Below are 15,039 nucleotides of genomic sequence, written 5' to 3' on the forward strand. Positions count from 1 at the left end.
GTTTTCGATGATTCTGCCACTAGAGAAAAACTGTTGGGTATTGTTTCGTTAAAAGAAAGAACTAGAGGTCTTGATATATTTAATGCATTCAAAAATTTTATTGAAAAAATTAAATTACCACTACTTAAGCTCATATCAATAACAACAGATAGAGCCAAAGCAATGACGGGGCATCTTAACGGATTCTTCGCATTGTGCCAAAAGGATGATGAATTCCCAGATTTTTTGAGTTACACTGTATCATCCACCAACAACTGTTAGCCAGAAAAAGATTAAATACTAAAAGAAAAAAAGAAAATTCATGCAGTTAGGTTGTGGAGAGCATAGTGTATGTGTCGGATTCTTATTTAGCTTACTTGTATTAATAACTTAATTACTGACATAGCTTCCAAAATCGTGAATTCCATCAGAGGACAATCTCTTCAAAGGAGACTTTTCAAAATGCAAATTGATGAAAATGAACCAGATCTGATATTACACACAGATGTGAGGTGGCTAAATCGGAGTAAGTTTCTACAGAGATTTTGAAATTTGTTGAATGAAATTAAAAAAAAATTGTTAATCAAAGGGGAGATGATTAACCGCAGCTACAAGATACAGAGTGGTTGTGTGATCTGGCTTTGGCAGATTTTACCAGTAAATTAAGTGATCTGAATTACAAGGAAAAAATAATGGGTGACATCATTAGTATTATTTCTGTATATAAATATCAATTTTTGGCAATGGCTAAGGATCTAAAAGAAAAAAAAAAAAAAAAAAAAAAATCGATCAGTTTGCAAATATATCTTGTTTTTGAATTTAATAGTGAGAAATGTTTCTGAAATTGAGAAAGTTGTGGATGATTTTTAAACCAGATTCAGTGATTTTAATACAACTGGAGAAATTGTTCAATATATTTCTTATGCATTTAATGTCGACTTAGATACGAAACAAATTGCAGAAAAAATCGTGTTTCTCACATGGAGGAAATATTACTTGAAAATGAAATTAATACATTGAGAAATAACTTCCTAAAAGCCAGATCATCAGAAGAAGACTTTTGGAAATATATTTGCTGAGAAAAGTACACAACTGTAAAAAAATGCAGTGAACTTTTAAATTCCTGTTTTGGTTCTGCACATCTATGTGAATCGGCCTTTTCGTAATTGAAACAAACAAAGACCAAGAATCGCTCTACTCTTACAGACTTACATACAGAAGATTCTTTATGGTTGGCCTTATCACAGTATATCCCCGAGTTTGAAAGCTTGGCAGATGACAAAGACAAACTTCACATAAATTAAAAATTTAAGCACGTATGAATTTAAAATAACAATTCTGAATTGTATTTAATTTTAAAATTTATAAACAATATTTTTCAATATGTGTTGATTGACTTTTTTTTTAACCATGTGTGATGAAACTCTTGAGATGGTAGATTGCGGCACATTTTGAAGAAAAAAAAGTAGATCGCATCACAAATTAACTTGACCACCCCTGATATAAGTGATGTTATTTAAATCATATATGGAGTGTGACTGGTATTATTTTTATTTACTTTATGAGACTGTATGGTGGTAGTTGGAAAAGACCTTTGGTGAGTGGATGGGGGAAGGGTTTGAACAAAATACTGTATCAATAATGTTATTAAAGAACTTAGTAAAGTCTCTGTTTGAAAGCCATTAGAGTTGGTGATCTACTTAACTGCAATGAAAACCTCTGTAAACAGAATGGGTATTTTTATGCTGTTGGAATGGTGGGATTATTTTAAATACTGGAACTGTCTTGTGTGAGTGAGTTGCTAAATATTTTTGTCTGTAGGGTATTGTTCATTTTAGCTATATTAAAGTTGAAAAATTTATGCCATTGTTTTCATCTAATTCAAAGGTATATTTTGGGCAAATGTGGGAGTAATTGAATTCAGCAAAGAGTTTATTTATGAATTTATGGTTACAAATAATTAAACTATCATCTGTGTAAATGCATATTGTCCAAGTGTGAAGAATTTACCCTTACTGAAGCCTGGGTAAATTTTTGCTTGGAAGGTGGGGGGGGGGGCTGGAACCTTTTTTTTTTTAATATATTCTTTGGGCTTTCCACAGAAAATTTGTGAAGTTAATATCATTATGAGATAATTTGGTGCACTGTTTTAGAGTGATATCTTGTTTCAGTGAAATTGATACCTAGTTTACAGTATATTTATTGTCTACATTTGTGTACAGTGAGACTACGACAAAGGAGATTAAAATATTGTGCAGATTGAGAAGAGACTTCAGTGACAGATACAATAAGACATGTTTAACATGTCTCATGCAGTGTAAGCTGATGGCCAGGAAAGTACATGTTGCGTTATCAGTGATTTATCTTTCCATCTGGTTGGGGGGGGGGAATTCAGGTCTAGAGGGTGCACCTAAAAAAAACATTAAGCTTTTGTTGAAAGAATCCAAAGATGGGCAGATATATCATGTGATGAGAACAGCAAAGGAACACCTGAGAGACTATCAGACTGGACCTCAAAGAGTTTACATTTAGTCAGTGTGTTGTTGATCCCTTCTGGGTGGTTGATTTAAATTGCAACAGTATTGGTTTTCTATTTATCATTGTCATTTACTGAGTGGCAATGTAAAAGATAAACCTTTGGTAAGCACAGTGCATTTGCGGTGATAACTTGTGGATATACTAACATCTCTAAAATATTTTATTAAATAAAATAGACTAATGTCAAGCTGGAAATGTTTTATATGATATGACTACAGTATATGAAGTTAGACTGGTGAATTTCTAAATTATTCATTGATTCTTCTTTTTTTTTTTTTTTTTTTTTTCCCCAGGATGCAAGTTTGATGGAAATTCAGTCCAGGCTTTAAGACAAGAAGTTGGCTGTGGATTGATTTCAATTACTTCTCCTCTTGTGTCTAAGCTGGCTACACCACCCATTCTCCGAAGGGGCAAACGAAGGAGATCTGTATCCTTGTTTCTTTGGCTTTTTATTTCATTAAATTATAAATCTTTATAATGTACAGATTTATAGAGTACCTATGAAACTGTCATAAGGATTGAAAGACAATAAAATGAAACAAAATTAAATTAAAAACTAAAACTTAAAACCTTTGTTTTAAGTTTTAGTTTTTACCTTTGTTTGGTTTGTAAAAAATTAAAAATGCATTGATAAAAATTAAAACTAAATTAAAAAGAAATTAACACTGAAGGAAGACAAAGCCAAGAAGACTTTTTTTAAAAAGACTATGAATGCTATCTGCAGGCTAGTATGAAAGTGCTTGCTGTGAAGATCTCGAATGTAAGGGTAAGCAACTACATGTTATTAGCTGACGTAAACAAAATGTGGGGTAACTGTCATATCAGCGAGCTGTTTACAGGTTTGCTAATATTTAACCATTTTGTTTCTTTTCATTGGGCAACTTCTTTAACACATTCACCGTATTGAAGTGTATAAGGGTTCAACACTTATGGTGCAGCTCTACAGTTACTATCCAAGTGCTGTGCTGTAATGCATTAGGGCACAGCAACCAATGTGCCATGAGTGGTCAAGTATACAAGTATTGTAAAAGTAAGGGTACATGAAATGAACTGTTCGATTCTGTTGGTACACATTAACTCTGGGCTGTTAGTACCAATGCTTCATTTTTGTTTATAGCTTGGTACACATTTTTATTTCTTTTTTCCTTGTGTTGAGGTTAGTTTATGTACACAAAATAAACTTTCAATAATATATTGAGTTTTAGTAATTTACAGTGCTCAGCCCAAAAGTAAGTGTTTGCTTTTAGCTATGAATTCTAGACTTATTTTTCAACCATTATTTACAAATTTTCGGAATGTTGAGGATTTTGGAAAGTTATTTCTCAACATTCTGAAAATTAATGCACAATTATAGGTGGCAGTGAACTGCTAGAGATTCCACTCCTATAATTTGTAGTCAGGAAGAAGTATGGCTAGTATTGTGATATTATCAAACCCTGAGCTATGTTTAGTAGCACATAATAAGTATTTCATTCCATTTGTCTGAACGTTGTAAAACTATAGTTATGGTAATGAATTTTTCCACATCCTCTGACTTTATGCTAGAGTATGTGGAATCGGTACGCTCGGCCATCTTGATAAGATAGATAACTGATAATAAATATATAAAGCATTTGCTAATTAAAATGACATTATATTGATTTTACTTCAACAGGACCAAAATCGATCGCTACAGAAATTATCTTATGAATCTTTTTTGAATAGAAACCTAAAAAATAGCATGAAAAAGGTATCAACTTAGTGACTTAGCATGACCTTAGTGACATGTCACACTGTGTTCACTGTGCAGGAAAAACAACACTGGCATTTCTAATATAATTGCATATCTTCTTCAGAATAATCTATGTGATGTGACGAGCCAAAATTGCATGGTTTTAGCTAGAAATCAACCTCTGAATTCACATAAGTCATCTGAGCTTTGCATGCCTCCATGAAATTTGTTTGGATCAGCAAAATATGCCCTGCTAATGGAGATGATGGGTGAGGAAAGACTGCTAAAAGTGTCACCACAGTAAATGTACTTGAAGTCACATGAAGTTAGGCTGACCTTGTAGCAATGGCTCTTGATCAAGGTTAGGTAGACAGGAATGAGGAGTGGGGGAGAGACTAAAGGGGTGCACTTTAGACGAGGAGAGGGAATAATTGTAATGATCATGCTTTTATTATATGTATTTGAACTTTATAGTGACTTTGGATTGCACTTCTGGTGTATGATCAGCAAGCAGATAGAAGCTCTATCCGGTTTGCTCTCTTATAGTTAAAATACTACTGAGGCATACCCAAATTATATAAGTTTTTTTTTAGATAATTTGGATAGATAAATCTATTCAAATAGATTCAAGTCAAATTAATTTAAAAGAGTAATTTGACTTCCATTTTATCAGTTTTTTTTTTTTTTTTTTTTTTTTTTTTAATGAAAACTCCAAACACGAGAGGTATTAGAACCTATAGTACTTAGTACAGTGCTTGGGTTGCAGATTGAGAAGATGAAAGAAGATATTTTATTGACATTATACTTGAACTTCCGTAGACTGTAATTTTCAGGAAATACGTATGAAGGAAAGTTGTACCAGAAAATGGAAGTTGAATGAATAAACAAGGAAGATGAAAAATTGGTTCTGTGAGTTTGAAGTTGGACAGTAAATGGACGTTGGCTGGTGGTGGCATGTGTTCGGACTGTTTTGAAAGAGAGAGCGGGAATTATAGAAGCCAGTTCAGAAGAACAGTGCCCATGGAAGTATCTGTAGAAAAGGCATGCAGCAGAAACAGTACGTCTATGAGACAGTGAGTGGAGAGACTCTATTAGAGAGAAGTCATTAATTAACCTAACCGCCCTCTTCTGTATGGAATCTAGAAGCCTGAGAGAGGTTTTGGGGGCACTGCCCCAGATGTGGGAACAATATTCCATGGTAGGGTGGATTTGCAGTTTGTACAGAGTGAGCAGCTGTTTAAAAAATCCAGATATAATGGGCTTGATAAATTATTTATAATAGTTTTCTCACTATTTGTTGGTATAGTAATAGTTTTTATTATGCAGTTAGAGTACTAAATGAGGGAATTTGAAGTGGAGAATTGTCAGTATTTTTATACTGCCAGTATAAAAATGAGCATCACTAATTATTTGGATTTATTTGTAATAATACTGCCGTAAGACTTGTGAACCTTTATTTTAACAGCAGTAATGTTAAATTTGGACTCTCAAAAAGAGAAAAATGTTATTTATGACAAAAAGTGATAATTCCTTGAAGTAAAGATGTATAACTATCTCCCCCTGTTCACAAAGGAGTATCCAAAGTGTGAAGAAATGGGGAGCTTATCCTTGGTAGCTTACTGTGCCACACCTACTGTTTTTTAATACTGCCAAATATTTAATAGTACTCAAGTCTCCTCCTCCTTAGACTGTTATTCAGATTTACCATATCCACTCTGAATTGTTTAGCGTTACTGTATAGTAAAATACTTATTGTACTTCAGAAATTTTCCTTTATCATTTCAATTAGAAGTCATCAAGTGTGCCACTCCTTGACAGTTCTGAACAATTGGAAAATGTTTTTGGTAATGAATCTGTGGTTCATCAGGTTACAACCTCCAGTCACTTTAATATGGACAATGACATTTTATGTAGTCAGCAAGTAACTAACAATTTAGTAGTTTCTCAGGGTGAAATGAGGCCTCTTGCAACACATATTTATGTTTCACCAATTAGAACAGACAGCCATAATCAGAACAGTTCACAAATGGAAGCCCTATGTGCAAGATCTGAAACTCCTGGGGGTGTTTCTTCTACAGCAAACTTGGACTTCAGTAATTCTCTTTATTCTCTTACTCCTGTCAATAACAATACTCCAATCAAGCCACTTCCATTTTCACCTTCACAGGTAATATTAAATTTGTAAATCTTATAACATAAAATTCGAAAAATTTATAATGTTAAAAATATTTTATTTCCTGATTTGTACTGTTTACAGTTTGAATTTTTAGCTGTTTAGATTATGTCATTAAATGATAATTTTCATTTAATGACACTTTTTTTTTTTTTTTATGAAAACCCCAAACATGAAAGGTATCAAAACCTATAGTACTTAGTACCATGCATGAGTTGAAGGAGAAGTATGGGGATGCCGGAAACTTTGCTCTAGAGACTAAACATGGGTTTCACCACTTCAAGCCTCCAATAAGCAAAGTGGTGGTATTTCACTGGTTGATGAAAGTCATCTACCACCTGGAAAATGTGGGAACTACAATTGTCATATTCTTTTGTTTAACCTGGCAGTGTTTTAGAAACTGAGCTGAACCACACACATATACAGTAAACCCCTGCTATTCGTGGTATCTGTATTCGCGATTGCTGATTTAATATAAAATGAAACTTTAAAAAATGTGAATTTTAAAGCGCTGTGAATATTTTCGGCCATAAAAAAACATGGGCGTGGCTAAAATTATCTTTCCCGGTTGAAACAGGTGACAAAATCGCAAGCGTGGATGTTTCTCGCTAATCCTTGTTCAGTACGTGCTATGCGCTTGTCGTGGAAGGTTTCGTCATTTGCTTTTAATTTATAAGCTTATAAATTGAATAAATTTATCAATTTATAAATTGATATGCTTACAAAAGTGATAAATCTACCATTTTGCAGTGTAAAACAGAATTTTTCGAGTATGTTAACGGAAGAAAGTGCCTTTATTGTGGAAAAGTTCTTTTTTACCCGTACAAAAATATGGCTACGAATAACAAGAGAAATGTGAAAATATCAAAGAAGGTGATGACATTAGAGAATAAAATTGAGTTATTAGACAAAATTTCTAATGGTGAAAGTGTCTCTTCAGTGACAAAATATTATAAAATCAATGAGTCAACGGTACGATCAATCAAAAAATCGGAAGAAAAAATCCGCCGTAGTGTCCATGAAAACGCACTAATTGCTTCAAAAATTTGCTCTGTAACTCATGATGTTAAATTAGAAAAAAATGGAAAAAGCTTTAAATCTGTGGATGGAAGACCGAACTCAAAATAAAATTCCGTTAAGTTCACTCATCATTCGTGAAAAGGCAAAACTCCTTTATCAACACTTTAGCGAAACTGGTGATAGCACTGGCGGGATAAGTTTTTTTGCTAGCAAAGGCGCTGGTTTGAAAGATTTGTTTGAAATTTCTAATAAATGTTACATTTAATATTAAATTGTTTCTTATTTTCATTTCGATACCTTATGCTTGCATTTCACTATATACTGTCTATGTACATAGTCATATTATGAAGGTACATATAATACATACATAGACAAAATTTTAGACTAGTTTTTCTTATATATTTCATACTTTGGAACGGAACCCCTTTATTACTATGGGAGCCATAACTCAGTATTCGTGACATTTCTCAGGAACGTAACCCCCACGAATAGCGGGGGTTTACTGTATATAAAAAAGATGTAGAATATATAATTTTTTTGTATACAAATATAAAACTGTGTTATCTCAAATCCACAGTTGGAAAGGAAGTCCTTTGTTAATTCTGTCTGCTATACCATCTCACATATTATGAATATATCTCATCACTGGGTTTTTAGAATTAACATCTGTAGTGGCATATGATGCAAGAAAGCAAGCTTATACAGCATCAACCAAAAAAAAAAAAAAAAAAAAAAAAAACATTTCCTGTTTCACCTACCCATTCCCTCCAAAAGTTTGTCTAGTTCTTCCTTGAATTTACTTACGTTAACAGCTAACTTCAACGACAGATGGAGGTTTGTTCTAGCAATAAACCATACTCTGGCTAAAGGCAAATTTCTGTACATCTATTTTGCAGCCAACTTTCCTCAATTTGAATTTATGTCCCCTCAAGTGCATAATATTGTCAGTATTTTTATATTGCCATGAGCATCACTAATTATTTGGATTTATTTATAATAATACTGCCATAAAAGACTTATAAACCTTCATTTTAATAGCAGTAATATTAAATGATATTGATGATCCTGTTTAGATAGCAAACAAACTGTATTTTGTTTGTTGTTTGGTATTTTGATTTTAGGAGCATTAACATCTAAGGCCATATTGCTAAGGGAATATGCGGCGGTCATTCCCTGACCTTTCCGCATCCTCCGTATTTGGTGGTCACGGGCTCGAACCCTGCTCTAATCAAGAAGCATGTGCTACGCACTGCTGCTCCTGCCCACCTGGCTACAGAGGCGCCAACTGTATTTTACATCTACGTTCACACATGAAGAGTTAAGGATTGAAAATGCCAAAAGGTTATCAAATTGTAGCAGGGTGCTTAATGATTTTGTAATAACTGAGAGCAAAGTGAAGGAGAAATTGTTGAAGTTAAACATAAGAAAGGCACCTCGGGTGGATGGGATCTATCCAGTTATATTAAAGGAGGCGGCAAAGGAACTAAGCAAACCCTTAGCCATAATTATGAGAGCATCCTTGGACTCAGGGGAGAGATCCCCACGGACTGGAGATGTGCAAATGTATCCCCAATTCACAAAGGGGGATTGAAGGGTAACACGAGTAATTACAGACCAGTTAGTTTCACTTCTGTTCTGGGTAAAATAATGGAGTCACTGGTTCAAGATGCATTGCATGATCATCTAGACAAGACTGCAGCAATAATTCAGACACAGCATAGGTTACGGGAAAGTCTTGTCTGACAAATTTGATTGGATATTATGATGTGGTTACAAAGAAACTGGAAGGAAAAAAATAATTTTGATATCATATACTTGGATTTCAAGAAAGCTTTTGACACTGTTGCGTGTGGAAGACTACTGTACAAATTGGAGCAGAATGGTATTGAGGGTAAGTTGTTACAATGGATAAAAGGATGGTCGAGTGGGACAAGACAGAGGGTGGTAATCAATGGGTGCTGCTCTTCGTGGACTAATGTTATTAGTGGAGTTCCACAGGGTTTGGTTTTGGGCCCACTGTTGTTTTGTATGTTTATCAATGATATTGATGAAGGTATAGCAGGCTTAGTGTCGAAGTTGGCAGGGTTGTTAATGACAGTAATGGCAGTGTGCTACTGCAACAGGATTTAGAAAATTTGGGAAGATGGGCTGAGAAGTGGCAACTGAAGTTTAACATTGACAAATGCAAAGTACTGCATATGGGTAGAAGTAACCCCAGAGGAATGTACCAACTGTGTGGTACTAAGGTAGTAGAAAATGAAAAAGATCTGGGAGTAATGGTGCAGTCAGATATGAAGTTTTCTGAACAATGCAGACAGGCTGCAAGAGCAGGTCATGGGGTATTGTCAATGATATACAGGAATTTTGCTAAGCAGGGAAAAGGAGGTGATTGTCCCTCTATATAAGGCAATGGTCAGGCCATGCCTTGAGTACTGCATACAGGTCTGGAGGCCTAATTTTAGGAAGGATGTAGATTTGTTTGAGCATGTACAGAGAATGGCAAAAACATTGGTGAGGGGAATGAAGGGATCCTCTTACCAAGAGAGGCTTAAGTTCTGCAAATTGCAGCGGCTGGAGACTATGCACCTGCAAGGTGATCTGATTGAGGTGTATATATAGCCTTGAATGGGTTGAGCACCCTGAATTCTGATGGGATTCTTCCACTTGTTCAGATTCTTCTTCTTCTTCTTCTTTGGTCCTTAGCTGGCAGCTGGGGGAGGCGGTTGGCCACGCAACCAGTATGCTGCTGTAGGTGCCGCAGGGTTTCGGACTTGCTCTGTGATGTTCTTCCATACCTTACGATCCATGGCGTCAGTCCTGGCCTGGTTAAGGTCGAGACGTCGGCTCTTCAAGTCATTTTCCACTTGCTTGGCCCACGTTTTCCTAGGCGCGGGCCGTTGGATGCTCCATTGGGTGGGTCGTTGTCTCCAAAGGAGTGTGGATGGTATTCTGTTCGTGCCCATTCTACATACGTGGCCAAACCATCTAAGCCTTCGCTTCTGGATTTGGTCGGCAATGGTTGGTTGCTGTTGGCATCTGGCGCGGATGGTATCATTAGTGATGCGGTCGCGAAGAGAGATGCCCAAGATCTGCCGCAGGCATCGCATTTGGAATACCTCAAGTTTGTTCAAATTTAACTTGAGACAAATCCCTGTTTCCGATTCGTAAAGAAGAATGGGCAGAATCAAAGTCCGGAAGAGTCGGATTTTAGTCTTTGTGGAAATGTTGGTCCTCTTCCACAGACACCATTTGAGCAAGGCGAACGCAGTGGCCGCCTGTCCAATTCTGCTGTGGATTTCCATGGTGGATGCAACTTTCTTCTCCTGGACCAGCGACCCAAGGTATTTAAAGTCCTGCACTTGCTCGATCTGGACGCCTTCGAGATAGATGGTGGCTTGCGACCCATCTGTTGTCAGGGCCTTTGTCTTACCAGCATTGATCTTCAAACCGTATGGCCGGGCAATGCGGGCAGTGTCGTAGAGGATGTCCGTGGCTTCAGCGTCGTTACCGGCAAGGATAGCACTATCATCAGCAAACATCAGGTCAGTCACATAGTGATCCTTGTCATATTGTATGCCCTGTCTGTTTCTGAATGCTTGCCTCATAATGGCGTCGACCACGATGTTGAAAAGCAACGGGGAGGCTACATCCCCTTGGCGGACTCCAGTTTGGATGGTAAATTCCTCAGATAAATCGTTCTGGATGCGCACCTGGCTGGTTAAACCGTTGTATGCAGTTTGGAGGAGTGTGATGACTTTTCGAGGTACATGTTCAACCTCTAGTAGTTTCCATAAGGCAGGCCGGTGGACACAGTCGAAAGCAGACTTAAAGTCAATGAAAACAATGACAGTTCGCTGTCCACACCGGATCCTCTCCTCCATCAGCTGACGAATGGCAAAGATTTGATCACAGCATCCTCGCCCGGGTCTAAATCCTGCCTGTTCTTCTCGACTGGTTTGCTCGCGATGTTTTTGCAGTCTTGACTGGATGATCTTCATAAAGACCTTTCCGATGATGGAGGCTGATGCCACGGTAGTTCTTGCAGTCCCAGTTATCACCTTTCTTGTGGATCGGTACGATAATGGCTTTCCTCCATGTTAGCGGAATTTGTTCAGTGCACCAGATGGTTTTGAGGAGCGAGTGTAGTCTGCAAAGCAGTACATCTCCCCCGGCTTTGATCGCTTCTGTGGTGACTTGGTCCACTCCTGGTGCCCTGCCATTCTTTAGGGATTGTATGGCTGCTTTCACTTCTTCTACTGTAGGCTCAACATCGACCATGGAGACCTCAGGGGGGTCGATCGAGAGTGCTGTTGCTGGCGGTCCCTGAGGTGGGTCGTGATTATACAAAGCTTTGAAGAATTCACTCCACCGTTGCAGGCGTTCGGATGGTGATAGCACTAAGGTCCCCTCAGCATTCTTGATGTTGTCACTAGTCAATTTGGTCTTTCCACTCAGACATCTGAGGGTGCGGTAGAGAGTACCGCACTCTCTCCCCAATCTGTTCAGATTACAAACCTAAGAGGGCATAAATTCAAATTGAGGAAAGAGCTGTAGAATAGATGTGCAGAAATTTGCCTTTAGCCAGTGAGTGGTTAATTGCTAGAAAAAACTTCCATCTGTCATTGTGGAAGTTGATGGGTTAAATAAATTTAAGGAGGAACTGGACAAACATTTAGAGGGAATGGTTGTGTGATTTTTTTTTTTGGCAGTGCTACATAAGCTCATATGCTCTTTCTTGCATCACATGCTACTATTACTATGTGAACAAGAGGAAAACATCCCGTCAGCATTCAGCTTGCTCAAACCATTAAAAGCCTTAAACACCTCAATCAGATCACTCACAGGCAACTAGTCTCTATACCAAGTTCAGGTGTCTGCAGAACAAAGAGGTGCTCTTACCAAGAAAGGCTTCAGTTTTCTCCAATTTGCAGAACTCAAACCTTGGTAAGATCACCCCTTTGTTCCTCTCCCCAATCTTGTTGCCCTTCTCTGTACTTATTCCACATTTCTACATCCTTCCTAAAATGACCTGCAGACCTGTATGTAGTACTGAAGGTGTGGCCTGACCATTACCTTATACAATGGGATAATCACCTCCTTATCTCTGCTAGCAAAATTCCTTTATAGCATTGGCAAAACACCATATGCTGTCCTGACAGCATGTCTACACTTCTCAGAGAACTTCATATATGACTGTACAGTTGGCCCCAGATCTTTTTCATTTTCCACCACCCTGAGTGTAGTACCAAACAGTTGGTGCATTACTCTGGGGGTTACTGCTATCATAAGTAGTATTTTGCATTTGTTGATGTTAAACTTCAGTTGCCATTTCTCAGCCCAACTAACTAACTTTTCTAGATCCTGTTGCAGTAGCATGCATCCCATGCACTTTTCTTCTCTGCCACGAGTCTCATTAGTTCGTCTGACATCCATTTAGGCCTAAATCTTGAACAGTATTTCTTATTTGGTATGAAAAGTAGTAGCTTCCATGATTAATTCCTTGAATGCTTCCCATTTAAAATTTGCTGTTAGTAACATCTTCGGTTGGTTCCACTTTACAGAATTTAAAAATTGTCTGAGACTACTATAGTCACCTTTATCAAAGCAAAACCCTTCCCATTACTCCTGATGGTAGTTACATATTTAAGTAAATCCCACATCAATATACTGTGATCACTGCCACCTAGTGGTTCCTTTATCTGCAGATTATTAATGCACAAATAATCATTGGTGATAATCAGATCAAGACTATTACTCCCTCTGGTTGCTTCTCAAACATGCTCCTACAGAAAACAGTCATCCAATAAATCCACCTAAAAATTCTTGCTAGTATGCAAGTGACCAATCCACAAGTTCCAGTCAATATCTTGGGAGTTATAATTTCCCATTATAAGACATTTTGATTTACTGCCCACTCTATTTCTCTGTACAGTTGTTCATTGTACTCATCAGAGTCATTGGGCCTATAATACACTTCTACTCTCGTTTTTGCTTTCTGAGTGCTTATGTCATACCAACATTAGTGCCAATGTGTACAACACAGCCCATGTATTTACTTGTTCCATGATGACTCCCAGCAGTCTCCTTGAAATCCCTGGCACCTGGAACAAAGTAGAGGAGAAATTGTTGAAGTTAAACATAAGAAAGGCACCTGGGGTGAATGGGATCTATCCAGTTATATTAAAGGAGGCGGCAAAGGAAGTAAGCAAACCCTTAGCCATAATTATGAGAGCATCCTTCGACTCAAGGGAGGTCCACACAGACTGGAAATTGCAAATGCGTCCCCAATTCGCAAAGGGGGATCAAAGGGTGACGCGAGTAATTACAGACCAGTTAGTTTAACTTCTGTTCCGGGTAAAATTATGGAGTCACTGGTTAAAGATGCATTGCAGGATCATCTAGACAAGACTGCAGCAATAATTCAGACAAAGCATGGGTTTGTTAAGGTAAAGTCTTGTCTAACAAATTTGATTGATTATGATGTGGTTACAAGGGAACTGGATGCAAAAAATAATTTTGATATCATATACTTGGATTTCAGGAAAGCTTTTGACACTGTTGTGCATGAAAGACTACCGTACAAATTGGAGCAGAATGGTATTAAGGGTAAGTTGCTACAATGGATAAAAGGATGGTTGAGTGGGAGAAGACAGAGGGTGGTAATCAATGGGTGCTGCTCTTCGTGGACTAATGTTATTAGCAGAGTTCCACAGGGTTCGGTGTTGGGTCCACTGTTGTTTTGTATATTTATCAGTGATATTGATGAAGGTATATTAGGCTTAGTATCGAAGTTTGCATTGATACAAAGGTTGGCAGGGTTGTTAATGACAGTAATGGCAGTGTGCTACTGCGACAGGATCTAGAAAATTTGGGCAAATGGGCTGAGAAGTAGCATCTGAAGTTTAACATTGAAAAATGCAAAGTACTGCATATGGGTAGAAGTAACTCCAGAGAAACGTACCAACTGTGTGATACTACATTTAAGGTGGTAGAAAATGAAAAAGACCTGGGAGTAATTGTGCAGTCAGATATAAAGTTTTCTGGGCAATGCAGACAGGCTGCCAGGGCAGGTCATGGGGTGTTGTCAATGATATACAGGAATTTTGTTAGCAGGGAAAAGGAGGTGATTGTCCCTCTGTATAAGGCAATGGTCAGGCCATGCCTTGAGTACTGTGTGCAGGTCTGGAGGCCTTATTTTAGGAAGGATGTAGATTTGCTTGAGCGTGAACAGAGAAGGGCAACAAGATTGGTGAGGGGAATGAAGAGATCCTCTTACCAGGAGAGGCTTAAGTTCTGTAAATTGCAGCAGCTGGAGACTAGGCACCTGCGAGGTGATCTGATTGAGGTGTATAAGGTCTTGAATGGGTTGAGCATGCTGAATTCTGATGGGATTCTTCCACTTGTTCAGATTACAAGCCTAAGAGGGCATACATTGAAATTGAGGAAAGACAGATGTAGAATAGATGTGCAGAAATTTGCCTTTAGCCAGCGGGTGGTTAATTGCTGGAACAAACTTCCATCTGTTGTGGAAGTTGATAGGTTAAATTAATTTAAGGAGGAACTGGACAAATATTTAGAGGGGATTGTTTAGTAAATTTTTTTTTTTTTTTTTTTTTTG

The 15,039-nt window shown here is 37.5% G+C and overlaps 1 protein-coding gene across 1 annotated transcript in view; it reads left to right on the plus strand.

Moving 5' to 3' along the window:
- Window positions 1-15,039, plus strand: part of LOC150087240 (myb-related protein B-like) — a 279,695-nt gene that overhangs the window by 205,703 nt on the left and 58,953 nt on the right. The window contains exons 10-11 of the mRNA XM_090371905.1: window positions 2,811-2,944; window positions 6,018-6,395. Of these exons, the coding sequence (XP_090228031.1) occupies window positions 2,811-2,944; window positions 6,018-6,395 (512 nt within the window). The remainder of the gene's footprint in view (window positions 1-2,810; window positions 2,945-6,017; window positions 6,396-15,039) is intronic.

This window comes from Mastigoproctus giganteus, chromosome 4, assembly GCF_048544385.1.
Source record: "Mastigoproctus giganteus isolate SK-2022 chromosome 4, ASM4854438v1, whole genome shotgun sequence".
Classification (NCBI taxonomy): domain Eukaryota; kingdom Metazoa; phylum Arthropoda; class Arachnida; order Uropygi; family Thelyphonidae; genus Mastigoproctus; species Mastigoproctus giganteus.